Below are 20,755 nucleotides of genomic sequence, written 5' to 3'. Positions count from 1 at the left end.
TAGCCTCACATCCTAGCCACACTGCCCAACTCAAATATTTTAGCTAATTCACACCAAACTCTGAAGAGTAGTATCCAGTTAAGAAGCAAGGAATTCATCTGTCTGCATTTGAGCATGTTTTTCACTTTGTTTGAAATATGCTTCACGCTTTCTTCCTGACTATATTTTTATCTTCAAGGTTAAACTTAGAAAGTACTTCTCCCAGGATGCTCTCCTTAAACCTTCAATCCACTATTTGGGATTAGCATCTTGTGCATGGCTCCATTTTATCTTTTTCTTTATTTTAAATAAAGTTTATTTCTTCATAAATGCATAAGCACGCATGCACATATTTATATAGCATATATACATATACATGTAAATCTAATGTTACTTATATGCACATATATGTGTGCATATACTTCTCTCTAAATTGTGTGCTTATGTAAATTTTATTTCTCCTCTTTGTCTCTCCAAACACAAACATGCACACACACGTATTTATACATGTATATTTATACCTTTGTGTGTCTTCTCTTGTATGTTTGTTTCTCAATGCCAATGACTGCATTTTATTCTTCTTTGTACATGTGTGACTAATAACCCATAAGTCAATGAACATTTGTTTAACTGTTATAGACGAGGAAAGAAAGGATGATAATATTTAAGTCATTTTCCCCTGGCCACATAGGTGGCCATGATAATTTAGTCAGAATATCTTAAGCCCTTGCCTTCTTGATTACTGATCTTACAATCAGTTAGTAGTAGTAGTTATTTTGAATACTTAATCTCCAAAGTATCTTATAAAAATTCTCTAAAATATTCTGGACATTTTTGAGTAATAAAAAGTACACATTTTACTTTTTTGAGTGGAATTTTTGATCATGCATGATTCTGATAAATATTCAAAGATAGTAATATCAAAACAACATGTATTAAGTATCTAAAGTCATATTAAGCCCTGGATACAGAGGTTAATAACACACTAATATAATAAATAATAATAAAATAATAATTTTTTTTTTACATTTTAATTTTTGAGAGACAGAGAGAGACAGAGCACAAGCAGGGGAGGGAAAGAGAGAGAGGGAGACACAGAATCTGAAGCAGGCTCCAGGCACTGAGCTGTCAGTGCAGAGCCCAACGCGGGGCTCAAACCCAGGAACGGTGAGATCATGACCTGAGCTGAAGTTGGACGCTTAACTGACTGAGCCACCCCGGTGCCCCAACAATAATAATGATAATAATAATAATAATAAATGTTAGCATTTTTGGAGCAGCTATGTGCAAGCTACCATTTTAAGGGTTTTGTTTATTGCATTATTGCATTTAGTAATACTGACTAAATATATATAATTATTCTTAATATAGGTATTTTAAAAATATATGTTATTTATAAGAATATAATAGTAACAATACACAATACTCTGTGTACATTATGTCAAGAATCAATTATATACATAAGAAACAGTGTCTGAGAGCTAAAATGCCTGTTTGAAGTTATAATATTAAGCAGCAGAGACAGAATTCAAACCCAGTTCCAAAATTCCTACTTAAGATAGTGTACCATACTGCCTGTATTAAAAGATTGGTGAGAATTAGTGCTACCTTTAGATTTGGTTACTCTATCAAATCACAATTAAATAACTTAATAATTGTAGAGTATGGTATGGTTCTTTGATTAAAACTTTTCCCAAAGACAAATAATAATCTAAAGTGAAGTAAAATTTGACATTTGAAAATTTGAACATTTCCTAAAAATACTTTATAAACGTAAAATTTGTTAAATGATGAATATATATGTATATAACCTGAGAGAGAATGGAGTCATTTATAAAATGTTGGTCGTGAATTAAAAGAAAAAAACAGGTTTTCTTTCTTTCTCTCTCTCTCTTTTTTTTCCAATTTGAATCTCCCATCAGTTGATTCATAATCAATTAATTACCATCAAGTGACCTGAGGGCAGCAGGAAATTGGGTCCAAATTGAACAGCAAAAGGAGGCAATTTGTTTTAAGTCTGGAAGTCTAATGTTCAATCAAAGTTTAATCAGAAGTGACCCATTGTTTGAAAGATAGAACATCAATGTCTTTTTAATTTCACTATCTTTAAAGGAGGACTGGATAAAATAGAGGTAACTGATTATTCTCAAATGAAAATTAAAGAAAGATGCTATCAGAAATCAAAAGCATATTTTCTTTCTTTATATTTTAATTCATAAAGGAAATAGTCTGTTCTGTGTTGGGGGTTGGATAATTTTTCGAAGTCAAACTTCAAACTTTGTGGTCTTTAGAGACTTTTACCAAGAGACAAATGTAGTATACATGTTTTATCCATTAAGGGCTACAATGGCTCTTTTCTTTCAGGCCTATTTATTCAATTAAATGGGATTTTTTTTTGCTTTAGTGAATTGCAGAATTAATTCTGTGTTTTTATTGATTTCAAAATGAATAAATGGAATGAATGATTAAAATGAATGCATTTAGCTAAAAGAAAACATTGCACCAAACTAAAGATATTCCAGAAGTAATTCTCAGTCCTGAAATTAAATCTACCTATACTCTCTGGGACACATAGGGAAATAAGGACTTTCATTTAGCCTTTAGTAAGTAGTAACAGGAGTAGAAATATGTAATTTTTCCAGGGATATCTGACTGTATTAATGTGAAGTCATTCATATGTTGTTAAATGAAATGCCAATGGGATGGGATAGAAGGGAAATGGGGGAAGGTTGGGATGGATTTAAACAACTAATCGTTTCTCTTCAGAGAATTATGCTCCTCTGATTTCTCTCCAAGTTTGCCTACATTGGGCTTAGTATTTGAGAAAGAAAGAAAGAAAGAAAGAAAGAAAGAAAGAAAGAAAGAAAGAAGAAAATATTTTAAAATAGTAAGAGTAATATAATGAATGGCAAAATTTCAGATAGGCTAATATTCCAGGTTTAATTTCCCTGGGTGTTTTCACTCAGATTATGGAACATGAGATCATGACTGTATAGGTCATCTCTTCCTATTTCTAGCAAAAGGACTTTGAAGGACTGGAACACCTCTCCCAGGATTTGAATAATGTATTTGTTTCTTCTTAACCTGATGTTTAGATTCTTTTGCCCTTAACTTTAAGACCTTTAAATCCCTCATTTCTTTCACAGTTGATTAAATACAGCCCTGAGAAAAGCACCGACTGACTGTTCAACAGAAAGCTTTTCAGAAGGCTAACAGGCTCTGACCTCAAAGAAATGCTGTTGTTAAATTGACTTGAGACCTTTCCAGAGAGACCAGGTCTTACTAAAGACCATATTAAAGTTTGGATTTCTCATTATTGAGAAAACTTCTTTCCCTCCAAGATCTGATAATAAGTTTTTTTTTTCCTTTTTTCTACCTTGCAACAAATTATTTGTGCAAATCCTGCTGCATTCTCAGTGAGACATAGAATATTAATCTTGTTACAATGCCACTGGGTGGGGTACCCAACCCTCCTGTGTAGCCAGGATGCACTGCTGGAGCTGAACCAGCCCTAACTGAAATGTGTTAGAAGTGTTTGTAAGTAGCTGCTGCCCTGGGGGTCCATGTGTGCCTTTCCCTTCTCCGTAGGGACTCCTCCTGGAACCTTTCCCAGAACTCCAGGTGATGTGAAATAATTTATAATCACCTATTAGTGCATCTGATATTTAAGAGAATATCTATCTCCCAAAAGAAAGGTAGTTAAAGAAAAAAAAACATTCAGCTAAACATGCAATGACTTGAGTTTATGGTATTGCCTCCTTAACTTCACAGTTATTTAAACTTCATATGAAAATGGAGATAACATCTCTATTGCCTAATTCAGTCAGTATAAGGATCCAAAATATCTGGGGGAGTTTTAGTTTCATATAGTCTGTTTTAAAAACTGAAATACAATAGAAGAGTGTGTGGATCTAAAATTACTGAAGAAGAGATGAACTCCCCAGGCAAATAGAGGTTCTGGGCCAGCAAAGATTTTAAATCACAACATTATGCACAGTTGTGTATTTTATTCATATATGAAATGTATATGAAGTGAACAGGGATTTCATTTTTTCTCACCTGTAAAGACTCTAAGGAATGTTTGTTAATACTATACCGTATTATAAACATAGACAGTATATCTTAACATTTATTTATTTGTGAGAGACAGAAAGAGACAGAGCACGACGGGGGGAGGGGTAGAGAGAGAGAGTCACAGAATCTGAAGCAGGCTCCAGGCTCTGAGCTGTCAGCACAGAGCCGGACGCGGGGCTCAAACCCACGAACCGTGGGATCATGACCTGAGCGGAAGTCCGATGCTTAAACGACTGAGCCACCCAGGCGCCCCAGAGTAATTACATAGTATATTTTATAATGAATGGTTAAGAACACAGGTACTGCCTGGGTTCACTTCCCAGTTTTACTGTTTGAGCAAGATATTTAAACTCACTGTGCCTCAGTTTCTTCATCTACAAAGCGGAGTAATCAGAAACTAGTATGTGCTATTTTATGAGAATTAATTGAGGGTTTTTTTGCAGTATGCCTTATTAGTATTATATATTTATCTATTATTCATTATAGATAAAATATTTTTAGTGCATATTATAGAACATAAGGATTGACATGATCTCCAATTTAGGGTATAACTATCTGTAGACATTTTCTTTACCTTGGGGAAAATCTGCATATAAATACAAATCTTTTTCTTGCAAGTGGTTCTAAAGGAGAGTATAAGATCCTGACATCCCTCCCTAATACTTTACTCACATAGAGTGTCCATGCCAGAATCTCTGAAATAGTCAAGATATTTAATGTTTATTTAAAAGTGGTACTTGGCTTAAAAATATTTAGGAACTCTGGCTTAAATTATAAGACGTATTTCAGGTAAGTAGTTTATTTTTATTTTTTTACATTCATGAAGATGCCTACTAACCTTCTTAGGCTGTATATTATTGAAGTAGTGGAATTGTACCGTTTGATAGAGTGACGTAGGTGTAAATGCATGTATAAGGCCCAACTGACCGAAGCTGAAATTTCAGTTCTCACACAAGGTACGCAACCATGAAAATTTTGAATAAATTCATTGAAGATACTTCTATCTCTAAATCTGATATGATGAAAAAAACCTAAAGGATTTAATCAATACTTCTTAGATTTTACCTTTTTTTTGATGATACATGAAATGAATCATAAAATAAAAATACTGAGACTGACATACTTTAAATTTACCAGTTAAGTACATTAAGACAAAACAAATAAAAAACTGCCATCTACTTTCAATTTATTTCCTAAAAGGAAAAATGTTTTAATATCAGATGATAGTTGAAAGAACAAAATTTTAGAAAAAAAATTAACATAGGTCTTTAATTAGCATATAGTTAATTTTATGAAAAAAAGAACTCTGCAACATTATTATCTAATTTTGTATAGACTGGACTACAACACTACCGTATGAACTGGTATTTAATGGCCACTGCATTAATGAGAGTGAATGAGTCCTATGTTTAGGTTAAAATCCTGCCGATGAGTAAATGTATTTCCTTAGCAAATTTCTTCATCCTTCATCTTAAACCTCAATTTCCTTCCTCAGCAAACTGGGGACAATAATACCTTTCTGACAGAGTTGCTACTTAGATAAACAGTTCTAGGCATTATTCTAAATGTTGTACATATATTAATTCATTTAATCCTTATGCTTTTACGAGTAGATTTTGTTACAATTAATTTTGCAGATGAGAAAGCTGAGGCACAGAGAATTTAGGTAACTTGCCGTATATCAAGTATTCAATAAATACTGTTGAGCATTCAATACTATTTATTAGTTTTATGTATTTATTATATGTTTGTTATACTATATAAGGATTCTTTATCATTTATTTACTATAGACAAATATTAAATATTATGTTTTTTATATAAACAGCACATATTTCTATATAATATAAATACATTCATATATTTTATTCAAAATATATAAAACACATAAATACGGGTATTTTAAAATTGATTATTGTATTTATTTAATGCATATACATTTACTATATTTATGTTAATAAGAATATTGTTAGTACTGTTCCTCTCGTCATTAAAGCATGTATTTTGTCAGATGTTATTCTTTTATTTATAACAGCAGCACAGTTATGGAAGTATTAATAAGCACTACTCATTTATTTTACTATATAGAAGAATTAATGTTTATTAAGAAAGTTTAATAGTTTGGTGGCATCTTTTTACCTAATCTTAATTATTTACCATCAATTTATTAGCTAAAGGAATTTATTAGGAAATGCCTTAATTTGTAAAATGTTGTGCTAAGAACATACTTTTATTGTTTTTGTTGTTGTTGTTGTTGTTGTTGCTATAACTTAGCTTTCCCTGCCTCCTGATCTGTCTAGAAAGTGTGACATAAAACAAAACAAAGCATAACCACAGACTATTTAATGATGCATGGTGTGTATAAGACAGGCACAGGTTCGACGATTAAGAGGTGAAAGAGGGAAAGATATATAAAGGAAATTAGCTGAATGAAAGTCTAAAATATGAAGATTGGATCCTATAAAAGTATCTTGTTGGCATTTAAGAACTTTAAGACCAAAATTCCTCATGAATTCATTTAGATGATATGCATCTATAAGACCTATTACAATTATTATCCCCTTCTTAAAAGTACTTTATAGGAAAATGCAAAATGTTTAAAGAATGTGCACACAACAGACACATACACACACACAGAGGCAACTTTTAGTATTGGCTTTCCAAAAACTGTTTTGCAATTTTTGGAAAATTTTTTAACCATTTGAATTTTACATGTTTTACTCATGTATCTGGGTTAAATTAAGATTTCTAATGTCTCATTTAAGTCTATAATTAGGATGCTGTATCAATATGAATAGAACTATAAAGGCACCTTGAATATTTTCAATATTTTCAATAAAGCCAATGCTATGGACTTTCCTAAAACTTGAAAAAATAATTGAATTGAAAAAACATGAATGAATTCAGAAAGTAATGTCCTAATATTGTTCCACATATGACCCTTGGATTGTTACACTTCCGTTTAAACTCCACATTATCTGAGGTCTGTTGTACTTTGAATAGTAATGAGAATGTTATGTTTCAAAATTATGACTGTAATTACCTTTTTTTCTCAGCCCAGCACATTATGAATGTCAGTGCCATTCAAAGCCTGCAAGTGTTTTAATTTCACATATTAAATTTAAGTATTGATGTGTATATTCTCTTATTGCAGAAAAGAGAATATTGCAATGAGGGAAGTGCACATGAGACTTCTTAGATTCAACTTTATTTAGTCTAAGCAGGGAGTCTTTGATTATACCCTTTAATGGTACATAGTGTTTATGCTGTTTATGTTGAATAGATTAAGTCTTAGAGGAAATTGTAACAAGAGGTGGTAGAAGTCATCCTTTTTCTCTTAAATTCAAACAACTAAAATCTTTGGCTAAGGAGAATTTTGGCAGTAAAGAGTAGGCATGGCATAGGAATGAAAGTGTGGGCTATGGAGTCAGAAAAACCTGGGCCTGAATCCAGGCTGTACCACTTACTTATGGTATCACCTTGGGCTAATGTGGGGAACTCATTGGTTCTCAATTCCCCATTTGTAAAGAGAGGATCATAATAATTCCCACCTTAAAGATATGTATGTGTGTTTAATATTATTCTGTTCATCCAGGTCATGTTCATTAAGTGCCAACTACATAGAAAATGCATGTGCAGAATGTTTTTGTTTAGATCAACACCCATTAAACCTACATGAATTAAATATTTTAAATGATTCTTTTTTTAAGTTTGTTTGTTTGTTTGTTTACTTATTAATTTGAGAGAGCAGGGGAGAGGCAGAGAGAGAGGGAGAATCCCAAGCAGGCTGCGGAACCTGATGACATGGCGCTTGACTCACAACCCTGAGATCATGACCTGAGCTGAAATTGAATAGATGCTTAACTGACTGAGCCACCAAGGTGCTCCTTAAATGGTTATTTCTAAAAAGAAACATGCAAAGGGTATATTTGGTATGGTAGTACATTAAAGTTTAGTCAACTCAGTCTAGTCCAGAAATGAATTAAATATGACTTTTGAGTGTTTTCTTTACCTCTGTATATGTACTAACACCGTCTTCTATCATATTTATATCCTACCCCCATTTCAACACCTTTCTCTCCAATGGCTCCTCTTTTCTGTTTTCTGGGTAATTTTACTGAGCGTTTAATTCCTTCCATTCCAGACTACGATCTATTTATTTCCCTAAAATTTTCCTGTCTTTTAAAATCTCTTCTTATCTTCTGGATGCTTTCTCTCACAATATGTCCACAAAATATGTCCACATCAATCCTGTCTAAAACACAACAAATAAAACTTTTCCTTGATTCTTTCACTCTCTTTACGTAATGATAATATTTTTTTAACTTTTCAACCTAACCTGAATTTCTGGAGAGAATAATAGTTATTCTATATGAAATAGAATTTCATAGTTAGTGTTTCACTTCTCACATTTATTCCTCAACTGATTGTGTTGTCTCCTGTGCTCACTAATCCACAGAAACCCCTCTGACAAAAGACACCAGGAATCTTTGAAATCTACTTTTAATGAAATCTACTTTTAATGGATACTTTTCATCTTACTATATTACTTTACTTCCTTTGAAGCATTGATTATTCATTCCAGACATCCTCTACCTTTTTGACTTCCATAAAATCAAACTCATATGCTGCTGTTTACTTTCTCTGATTATTCTATCGATAATATTTTCATGGGTTTTGTTTTTACTTTTTCTTAAATATCAGTGCCATTCAGAGATCTCACTATCACTCAAAGATCTGTATTACATTCAATATACTTCAAAGACTACATATGGTCCTCTTTACATTTTGATTACTATGTGCATGCTTAAATTAATTTTATTTGAGTTTAGAATTTGGTCTTGAACCAAACAGGTCATGAATAATATAGTCACTCGTCTTCTGGGATAACTTAATATGAATATCTCACAAATACCTTACTTCAAATGTTTAAAATTTAATTTTTCTGTCCTAAAGCTTCATATGTTTCTATATTTTCTAAAGTAATGAAATTTGTATCCACTCATTTTATCAAATCTAGAAATACTTGCAATCTCGATTCCTTTTTAAGATTTTTATATGCAATTAATTACCAAGCACTTTATCTTAAACATTTATCAAACTCATCCCTTCCTCTCTGTTTTTACTACCACTGTCCTGGGTTAGTCTCTCACATTTTCCCACTGTAGTACTACAATAGCATTCTGTGTAAACTCCCTGTTTCCCATCATATCTTTTTAAAATGTATCCCCCATATATGTGTCTATGTGGGCCATCCTCAACATACACTTGAAAATATCACTTGATCTGTCCAAAACCCTCCAAGAAATTACTGTAACTTATGGAAGTGGCTTTCAAACCTTAATAGTTGTAGATTTTAAAAGAGAAATTATACATTGAGTTCAATATGCAAACACCTACTTATAGTGATTTAAATTTCAAAACTCTAACTTTCGATTACATAAAAAAACAATTCTTGATAAATGTAATAAAAAGCAAGCACAACCCACTTGTAATGTAGTCCTTTCCTCCTTCCTGAGCATATTTATATGCTTTATTTCTTTGCTTACTTCTGACGTGAACTCTCTGAGATGAGGACTAGCATGTTTACGTTTTTCAACCTTATGGATTGATGCTACTAAGATGGAGAGATTAATGACTTACACAAAAAGGTCCAGCATTTTTTTTACTATTTTAATAAGAAAGGGAGTCCATGTCTTAAAAGGCTTACAGTATAGTAAAGGAAAACAGAAATATAACAAAGCACAATGTAATACATGATGAGTAAAAGTAACGTGAAATGACATGGAAACACTGACAAGGGAACGAGGAACTCTGATGGGTTGGTGAGGATCAAGGGAAACAATTGCAGAAAGAAGCCTGGTAACCAGATGAAGGAAGAACATTTCAAGCCGATGAAGAAATAGTCTAAGTATAGGAATAGAGACAGTAAAAGTAAGAGTGGATTTAGTTTGGTGAATAGCCTTCTGTGATATAAGCAGAAGCTATACAGAAATGGTGCAAATTAGTTTATGGGAAAGAAAGAATTGTTTAAAGGTGAAAGAAAAAAATGATAGGCTAGGGCCTGTTTGGGAAATATCATTCTAATGAATTTAAGCTTTGGGGGTGCCTGGGTGGCTCAGTCAGTTAAACCTCCAACTTCGCCTCAGGTCATGATCTCCTGGTCCATGAGTTCGAGCCCCTCATGGGCTCAGTGCTGACAGCTCAGAACCTGGAACCTGCTTAAAATTCTGCGTCTCCCTCTCTCTGCCCCTCTCCCACTCATGCTGTGTCACTCTCTCCCTGTCAAAAATAAACATTAAAAAAAAATTAAACTTTGGTCTATAGTCAGTAGAGACCATAGTTTGGGTAAAAGTAATAAATAACTAGACCATAGCAATGGATAGAAACTTGTAAAAAATTGTCTAAATATATGGATTAGAAGATAATTGGCTAATGCAGTTATGTGGTACAAAGGGTGAGAGACATTGCAGCCACAAAGGCATAAAATTTCAAAATATGTACATAAGTATAGGCAAAATATAGATACGATACTATCATTCAAGATAAGAAACGAAGGCAACAATTGGTGAAATACATGATCATGATTTGGAACATAAGTTGATATATCCAAAGGATCTCATGAAGAAACAAAAATAATGAACTAAAAATAAAAAATCAAGTCTAGAGGTAAAGATTTGGAAACTATCATTTTGAAGATGGTAGTTGAAGCCAAAAAGTAGATAAAACCACTAGGGAGCCTGTGGAAAAGAGAATACTGAGAGGAGACCACTTAGAAATGACAGTAGCATTCAAAATGGAAAAGGAAATCCAGTTCACATAGAAAGTAATATACAAGTGGAAAACCAGCAGGGTCAAATCAGTGACTTTAGACACAAGAGTTGAAAGAAGGAAGGTATCCTGAATATGGTGAAATGTTACAGAAACGACAAGTAAGTTAGTACTGAGGAGACCAATGGGATTTTACACCATATCCTAGATAGACTTTTCATCTCAATATCCCTTCTTATGTAATATTTTTATTATGATCTTCATGTGGAGGACATACAGTGTTAAGTTTTTCATATATCTTGATTTACTTCTTTATTTTAATCTATCAATAATTGTTCTAAGCAAAAGTGCTTTCTAAGTAGTTAATGGTGCTCAACTTCCCACTCTTCGTCTACAAATGGGAGCCATTATTAAACAGCAATCATTCATAGTTAAGGTAATAGTAGTAGAAAACCTTCATAAAGCATATATCCTTCTTTTAATCTTTTCATATAAATATATATAAATACCTATATAAGAAATATAATTATATATATGTATTTATGTATATATGTATATATACACACATATATGTAAAGAATGGTAGTATCTCAATCTTTTCAAAGACAATGATATTTGATGTATTATGTGTCCAAATCCCATTAGATTAAACTTAATGAAATTTAAGGATCATGTCCTTCATTTAGTAGAGTAAATGGCATATAGAAGCGTCACATGAATGTTTTTTAAAATACTTAAATTTGGCACTAGAAACAAAGAATGGTATAGCAAGAGATACATGAAGGAATAAGAGAAAAAGTGATTACATTGGAGGATAAGACTCATATGGATAATTTAAATTAACATGTACTGCTACTAAATAATTGAAAGTTCAATAAAAACCTAATTAATTATAACTCCCTCTTTCTCTTCTATGGGATCATTCAGTCTGAGGCTGGCTGATATTTTACCTTTGCACTATTTATGAAGCTTTGTTTTGCTGTGTAAACTAATAAGATAAAATTATTTCAAGTTTTTTTAAAACTACTCACGAAGCAAACTTTTTAAGGACTCCATGCTTAAATTATTAAATAAAAATGAATGACACAAATTATTCATGTCATTCTTTTAATAAAGTTAATTCAAAGATATCTCTCTTCAAAAAAATAAACATATCTAAATGCAAACTATGTACTGTTTGTCATTGGATTATAGAGGGTTCTTTTGATTTCCTTTAGTCCTTTAGCATTCTACTGTAATTACCACATCATACTACGCTTATCAGTATCATTATGATATTTATTACTATTAGCTTCATCATCAATGCCACTAATATAATATCGCCTATGTGGAAGACTTTGGACAGTTCACATCTCTGTGAAGTATATGTTATTTAAGTCTTTTAGATGTGGTAACTAATGCTTTGGAGATTAAGATGCTTAAACTGACATAATTATTAAGTGGCAAAGCCAACATTTTAATGTAGATCTGTGTTGACTGCCCAAAATGCTTCAAAAAAATAAGTTTATTAGACCTATTGCAGTGAAAAAGAAAAGCATTTTAAGGTGCCTAGGTAGCTCAGTAGGTAAAGTGTCCAACTTCGGCTCAGGTCATGATCTCACTGCTCGTGAGTTCAAGCCTCACATCAGGCTCTGTGCTGACAGCTCAGAGTTTGGAGTCTGTTTCAGATTCAGTCACTGTCTCTCTGCCCCTCCTCTGCTCACTTTCTCTCTCCCTCTCTCTCTCTCAAATATGAAATAAAAACATAAAAAATTTTTTAAAAAGAAAGAATGGCATCTTGACTAGGTGTATTAGTTTCCTAGAGCTGCCATAACAAACACCACAGATTGAGTATGTATACATTATTCAAGGTGGTATCAGAGTTGGTTGCTTCTGAGGCCTGTGACAAAAAAAAATCTGTCTCAAGTCTCTTGCTCAGCTTCTGGTGGTTTTCTGGAAGTCTTTCGAGTTCTTTGGCTTGTAGAATCATCACTCCAATCTCCGTCTTCTTGTTCACATGGTTTTCTCCCTGTGCGCACATGTATTTCCAGATTTTCTCTTTTTATAAGGACACTAGTCATATTGTATTAGGGACCCATTCTACTCCAGTATGACCTCATTCTAAATTAGCTGGTTACATCTGTGATGACCTATTTCCAAATAATATCAGATTCTGAAATACTGAAGTTTAGAACTTCAATTTATGAATTATTCAACCTGTAACACTGATTATTAGTAGACTCTCAAAATGGAGAGATTAGGGAAGTACATTTATGATATTTTAGATTGAGTTGTGTGGTTTTATGATAAGTCTTCAAAAGTGGAGTACTGATTGAGGCTGGGTTCACTTTCTGACAAATTAGTTTCAGATTGTAGGGCAAAATAAGGAGAGGAATATAAAACAATTTTTTTTTATAAGTAAGTTGTTTGTCTAGATACATAAAACACTTGGTTGATTCATGGTTTTATTATCCAAAAGTGGATATATGCTAGAGAAAACAGCTAAATTACTTTTTTTGATCACAGTCTTGTTCAAAATAGGAGGTGAAGAGTATGCCTGATTATAGGGAATTGCTAGTATGTTGGTTTTAGTTGTCATCTACATGACTTCAGAGTCCATCAACTACATCATCCTAACTTTCTTTCCCATCATTGATATATCCCAAAGTAGTCTGTTCTGCTGTTGGATTGCTCTAATAAATAGCTTTTTGAAAAAGTTCTAATATAATTCAGTTTAAATTTGTTAACCTTTTGTAGTCATTGATGGGGTTAGATTGGGTTGAATCTTCCTTCTCCATGATAGCCTTCAGAAAGATTATCAATCATTCAATAGTCTACATACATACATATATCCTTCCCCTACTCTTCTATTTTCTAGACAAATCCTAGTTACTTCAGGTTTTCAAGTAAAAGCTATATTTATATAGTAAATAGCATCATATCATGGGATAATAATAAGGTTGATAACTACAAGGTCATTATTTTAGATAGTGTCTTAGCCCTTTCAGATGGCTTCAATAAAGTATCACAGACTGAGTGGCATGATAAGCAACTGAAACATTTTTCACAGTTCTGGAGGCAGGAAGTCCAAGATCAGGATGCCAACGTGGTTGAATGAGGAGTCTCTTCCAGGTTGCAAACTTCTTGTTCTATCCTCACATGAAGGAAGGGGATAGGGAGTTATGTGGAACCTCTTTTGTAAGGGCACTAATCCCAATTACAAAGATGGAGCCCTCATAAACTAATCACCTCCCAATGCCCCACCTTCTAATATGAATACTTTAGAGATTAGGATTTCAATATAGGAATTTTTGTTTAGCATAAGTATTTAGACCATAGTAGATTTCAACATTTTCAGTATCCTGTGTCTTCTTACATCCAGAAATATGTCTACATGCGGAAGTACAAAATGACTGGTTTAAGTTTTCCTGATTAATTTCAACCATCTTAACACTAAGGTTCTGATAACAACCAGCATGCTATTATTTTATTGGCAGCATGTAAAGCCATGAAACCAATCTAAGCAAAATATCTTACTATTGCTCTGAAGTGAGTTTTGCAATATTTAAAATATCATGCACACTTTTGCCTGAGCTTTTATAGATGGTAAACATGTTTATCAATAACATTCCATTCTAACAGCCTTAAAACATAAAAATAATACATAAAGCGGAGAAGGAAATTCAGATATGGGTTTTGTCATCAAGGTGTCTTACTCTACATATAAGTCTGCATTTGAAAAAAAGTGGGGGTTCTGCAAAGAACTATTTCTTCTGAACTAAAAAAAAGTTTTTTGTAAATACAGCTAAGAGTTATAGAATTCTACTCATTTTAATTTATAAGTATTCTGCAATTAATTAGATCAGTAGAATGAAGGCCAACAATCAACAGAAACCTTAAAGCAATTTAGAGTCCTTTTGAATCTTTAAAGAAAATCCAATAAGCACTTGAAAAACAAAATCAATGAAGAGTCTTAAATGTTTCTTTTCTGATTTTCCACAGGGTCCAAGTTTTCTCTCTGAGGCCCTTTTCCTTAAACGTGCAACAAAAATTGAAGAAATGGATCCTTTTTTCCACCTTCATGAAACCATTACCAAGGTAGGAGATAAATGCATTCATGAGCAAGTTGAGCAAGTTTTGTTCTTTTTTGTTGATAGATGGAGGAAAGGAAAATAACCAATCAAGAGAAAATTTATACTTTCATTTATAAAATGTATTTGAAAGAAATTTAAGTACCTCCTCTTATTTTACTAAGGAGTAAGAATGATAAATGTCTCAGGTAAAATCATAGAAACCAATAACATGATTTGTAAAGAAAACCAATCTTTAATAAAACAATTGGGTTTTTTTTCTTAATCTGAAAGTAGATTTGTGGTATAATCTCAAGTATACCCCTTGATTAAGGGCAGTATAAAATGCATCTTTGATTTTCTGCATCTTCAAAGTTTTGTGTCAATACTTAAGATACTTGGTTGTTTGTGGTGGTACTTTGTCGTTGCATTAAAAAAATAAAGACTGCATTTATAATCAATGTTTTTACACTATGATGGTCATACCTATATTTTTGCTTAAAACTCTTATCTGTGAGTTTATAATATGGAGAAAATTAAATTGTACAGTATGGAGTAAATGAAGTTAATATTCTGGCATTACCTGACATCATATGAATTTTTACTTTTACCAACTATTTGCTTAATGTGTCATAACTTCTCTTTGGGGGGTTGGAATTTATAGAGAATTTTTGCATTTCAACATTTCAAAAAAGAACCCATATTTATATATGCTTAGTTGAAAGACTGAATCATTCTTAAATCATCTTAGTGAAATTTTACAAGGCTATTTTTCTCCTCTTCATAAACAGAGATGTGATATAATGAACAAACTCAATGAGTGGCAATAGAATGAGCTCGGAATACAGACTATATTCTAAATCTATCATAGCTTTCTTTCTTTCTTTTTTTTTTTAAGCTGTGCATTTGTTTTTTCTGAACTTTTGAAATAAGAGGAGTTTGGAGCACATTTTACTTAAAATGCTCCCAAGCTCAAAATATCTGAATCTTAACTACATTTATAATTCTTTGCTTTGCAGTTTATTCCTGAGTCTTAATTTAGTTTTGAATGTATCCATCCTTTGATACCCATTTTTATTTGGATGTAGCAACATGGAAATAGCCCCTAAATAATAGGTCCTTGGTATTTAAGATCTTAACTATATGCTTAATACTTATAGGGATGATAGACTGATAGATAAAAAATGATATCTATAGCTATCTATTTAAATTAGTGTATATTTGTATGTGTTTAGATGAGAGTATGTACATGTGTGTGTATTTATTCAAGAATTCTGGATATTTAGAGTCTACGTTTATTTACTTATTTTTAAGAGAAGCATTAGAGGATTTTAGGGCAATGGAATACTAATATTTTCTCCTTTCTTTTGAGAATTTATTGGATTTTTGTGGAATGGATAATTTTGAGTCCATATTGATATCAGGTATATAACAAGAGGTGTAAACTCATACTGATTCTTGCTGCATGATGTCTTGGCCACAGTGCAGTTCCTAGCAGCATATTGGGAAGCAGGGATGGGTCAAGAAGGGAGTAGGAGAACATAGAACATAGCCTGAATATATATATATATTATATATACTGACTATATATATAGTCACTACATACTGACATTCTATCTATCTATCTATCTATCTATCTATCTATCTATCTATATACTGACTATATATATATATATATATATATATATATATATAGTATGTAGTGTGAAACACAGGAAATCAGACACCCTTTGAGAGAATACACAAATTTGTGCACAGACATTACCACAGGTTCTATATTTATTTTCAAATATGTTTCATATGTAGGCAGATATTTAACCCATTAAATGGATTTTAGAAAGAATTCTTTATCTATGAAGAAAGAAAACATGCCTAAGTATAAAAGCAAGTGTCCTGTGACATTTTTTATAAAGAAATTTTTATCTAATGTTGATACTGTCTCCCCAGTCATCATGTTTACCTATGGTAGCCACTCATGTTGCAGATCTAGGCCAAGGGAAGAAATTGTGCTTCAGAAGTTCAATCTTAGTTTACCAACAGGAAAACCTGGGAACCATAAAATGAAGTAGTTTATAGATACTTTATTTTAAGGTCAAATTTTTGTTGATCAATAACAAAATAAAAATATAAATATAGTAGGGTTGATCAGAGCACATGAGTAGGAGATATGGAACAGAGGTTTTACCAACATGGTTACCAACTTATTATTTTATTTAGTAAAACTGCATTTTATTTTCTACATCAAAAATGAGTACACTCATAACAGCTTTCCTCACTAGGATTCTGTGAGATTAAAAGATGATGCATACATTTTCTCTGAAAATGCAATATGGATATAATTGAGTATAATTATTAATGCATTAAAAAGTACTAGTGCTGATACCTTCAAAGTAGACTCTTACCTGCTTTTTCTGAATTTAGTTTTCCCTTTAAGGAAAAAAAATAAGTTAGATATGAAAGCATACAATTTAATTAATTAAGTTCTGAGAATACACTAGTAAGTTAGTGTACAAATAGAATATAAAATTTAATTTGTGAAAGATTGAGGTCTTTAGAATATTTTGTTTCAATAAGAATAATAGTGGTATTAGTGTGATATTACAGAAATAGCAACAGACATTGAATAAAAATACCCAGCTCGGTATAAATTCTGTCAATCTGAATTATGAAAAAATGATGTGAAATAGGAAAAACACTTTGTAAAATGATAAAACACAGTTACTGATATTATATCAATTTTAAAACATTTTTAAGAAATCCATCATAATTAAAATATTGAAGATACTGTATTCCTATTTCTCCCCATAAAAATTTGAATTGGATACACAGCAGTATAACCAAATCACATATTTATTTTTCTAATAAATAAATGTAATAATATACATCTAAGACAAATGTTCATGTAATGCAATCTATTATCTTTTCTGAGTGAGTAACTGCAGTCTAGACCTTTGTTATAGATCACAAATATGATTTCTATAAAATTAAATTACAATTTCTAAGTATTAAAAAGTTAATAATCTATCATTGGTGTTTTTTGGATTTAAAAAAATGAAAATAAATAGATGGCACTAATATGTGGGGTAGGAGCTATGAGTCCTAGTATGTAGTTTCCCAATGTTGTCCTGTAGTTCTTTAAAAAACTGTTTTGTTTTTTTTTTACAAAGTTTGACTTTATCTTGGCATTTGTCTTTTTGATATAAAGCATGGAACCTAAGAAAGTAATGAATGAGGCTCAATATTGATGCTAAAAGGTATAATTCATCATTGCCTCAATGACAGGTGATGCAGGATAAAGTCAAAGGACAACACATACTGCACTGATGTTGAAGATGTTTTCTTATCTTCTATAATTATCTTTAAAAATAGCGTTTGTTTTTTTAATTATCACGGAAGCCAAACTAATTTCTCTAAGACTACACATGAATGAAATACCAATAAAAATTTTAGCTGCTTAATCCTTTAATAAGTGAATAAAAATTTCCATGGATTTATGTTTTGAAATAGGCTTATTTCTCCTTCTGTACCTAGGAATTTTGTACTCATGTTTCTAAATCTTCAACATTTAGCTCATAAATTGTTATTAGTTATCTAAGTATTCTTGTAGCCTATTATAAGCCAAGGATGAAGCAAAATACTTGAAAAAATTAATACATAGGAGCAGGTACAGGGAGTAAACAAGTAAGCAAATCATTTAATATAACACACTAAAAAAGGTGATAGTAATATGACCAAGTTATGATAAGAAAGAAGATTGGAGTTTATACTTCTGACTACGAGATTTGAAGAACTTATCAGAAAGGTGACATTTGAAGAATTTAAGAAATATTAACTTTATTTATCTTAATGTCAATGAGCTCCCTTTGAGAGTTCTTTAAAGAGCAGGTTGTCAGTGGTAGTATGTGAGAAATGATGGTTTGTATTTTGAATGACAGAAGACAGATTTAAGAGACATGTTTAGGTTTGAATAACAGGATATATGATTTACTGGATATGGGAAATGAAGCAAAGTGAAGAGTAAAGGAAACTTGGAATAGCTCCATCTTAGGCAAAGTTGATATTATTGAATTGACCAAATTAAAAGTTGGTTTGAAGAAAGTGATAGAGTTTGCCATTGGACATGTGGAATTTTGGATATTTAGGGCATCTAGACAAATATGTCACGGAAGCAGTTGGATACATGAGGTTGGGGCTCAGAAAGAAATGGAATCCAATATGCATTAGCTGATGCAATAACCACTTGTCACATGTGGATTTAAATTAAAAATAAATTAAATAAAACTAGAATTTAGTTTCCTTGATATCATTAACCACAATTCACGTGGTTAGTGACCACATATGGCTAATAGTTACTGCATGGGATCACACAGATTATAGAATATTTTCATCATTGCCAATGGTGCAGATGATGTTACCCTACAATATTCATGCAGAGCAGCAAGAATTACAAGGAAAGGACAAAACACCCAAGGTAGAATGGTTTATGGAATCCACAGGACAAGATATATTCTAAGAAGGAGGAACACTTCAGGAGCATATTCTCCATAACCTCACACCATTAAGATGGCTACTATTAAAAACAAAACAAAATAAAAAATACCAAGTAATGACAAGGATGGGGAGAAATTGAAATTCTTGTACACTGTTCGTGAGAATATAAAATGGTGCAACTATTGCAGAAAACTGTATGGCAGTTCCTCAAAAAATTGAAAATAGAATTATCATTTTGATCCACCAATTCCATTTCTGGATATGTATCCCATAGAATTGAAAGTGAAGTCTTGAAAACGGATTTCTACACCTATATTGATAAAAACATTATTCACAATAGCGAAAACGTGGAAACATCCCAAGTGTCATAGATGGATAAATAAATAAGCAAAATGGCATATATATATACAATGGAATATTGTTCAGCCTTAAAAAGGAAGGAAATTATGATATAGGCTACTTGAGGACATCATGCTAAGTAAATAAACATAAGTGTCACAAAATGACAAATACCATGTATATATTGTTCTTAAAGTAATCAAAACCAAGGAGAAAGAAAATAGAATGGTGGTTGCTAGGGGCTGAGGTTGGGGTAGGAATGGGGAGTTTTTATTTAATGGGTATAGAGTTTCAGTTTACATGCTGCAAGAGTTATAGAGATGGGTATTGGCCATGGTTACATATTATGAATGTATTTCGTACCACTGAACTACACACTTAAAAATGGTTGATGGTGAATTCTATTTTATGTGTATTTTACCACAAATTTAAAAAATTCAGAAATAAAAGTGTATTCATCCAATGTACTGGTCATTGGACGACCATTCTGAACTGATGATTTGGAATTTTAAAATTCTTTTTCTCTTCATTTATGCCTGATCCTCAGTTTTTTGCTATTATCCATAAAGAGTTCACATGACTTGTTAACCATTTCTTTGATTTACTTTTAATTGATGTAACATCCTGTATTCACTTTATGTCCTTTTTAATATATGATATTAGCATTTTATTCTTAAATAATATACACTCAATAGATGATGACTGATAACTATATTTTTAAACAAAACAAAACAGGGGCACCTGGGTGGTTCAGTCAGTTAAGTGTCCAACTCTTGGTATTGGCTCAGGTCATGATCTGATGGTTGGTATGTTCAAGCCCCACATTGGGCTCCAGGCTAAGAGTGTGGAGCCTGCTTGGGATTCTCTGTCTGCCCCCTCCCCACTCGCTAAAAAATACATTAAAAAAACAACAACAAATCAAAAATAAACAAAGCAAAACACTTTAGCTATGCTGAGAAGGAAAGGACATTTAAAATCAAGTGTCAGTATATACCATTTGGGGAAGCAGAAAAAAGCTGCTATCACATTATTAGATTAATAGTATTTTTCCTCT

The 20,755-nt window shown here is 32.1% G+C and overlaps 1 protein-coding gene across 11 annotated transcripts in view; it reads left to right on the top strand.

Annotated features, from left to right (window-relative positions):
• The window catches only part of NAALADL2 (N-acetylated alpha-linked acidic dipeptidase like 2), a 1,320,599-nt gene that overhangs the window by 1,140,374 nt on the left and 159,470 nt on the right, over positions 1-20,755 (top strand). For all 11 annotated transcript variants that reach the window (XM_027061407.2, XM_053221202.1, XM_053221203.1 and 8 more), the window contains one exon: positions 14,804-14,899. In XM_027061407.2, the coding sequence (XP_026917208.1) occupies positions 14,804-14,899 (96 nt within the window). The remainder of the gene's footprint in view (positions 1-14,803; positions 14,900-20,755) is intronic.

The sequence above is a fragment of the Acinonyx jubatus genome, chromosome C2, assembly GCF_027475565.1.
Source record: "Acinonyx jubatus isolate Ajub_Pintada_27869175 chromosome C2, VMU_Ajub_asm_v1.0, whole genome shotgun sequence".
In the NCBI taxonomy this organism is placed as follows: Eukaryota; Metazoa; Chordata; class Mammalia; order Carnivora; family Felidae; genus Acinonyx; species Acinonyx jubatus.
Note: the sequence above shows the minus strand (reverse complement) of the source record. Positions and strands in the feature narration are given on the sequence as shown.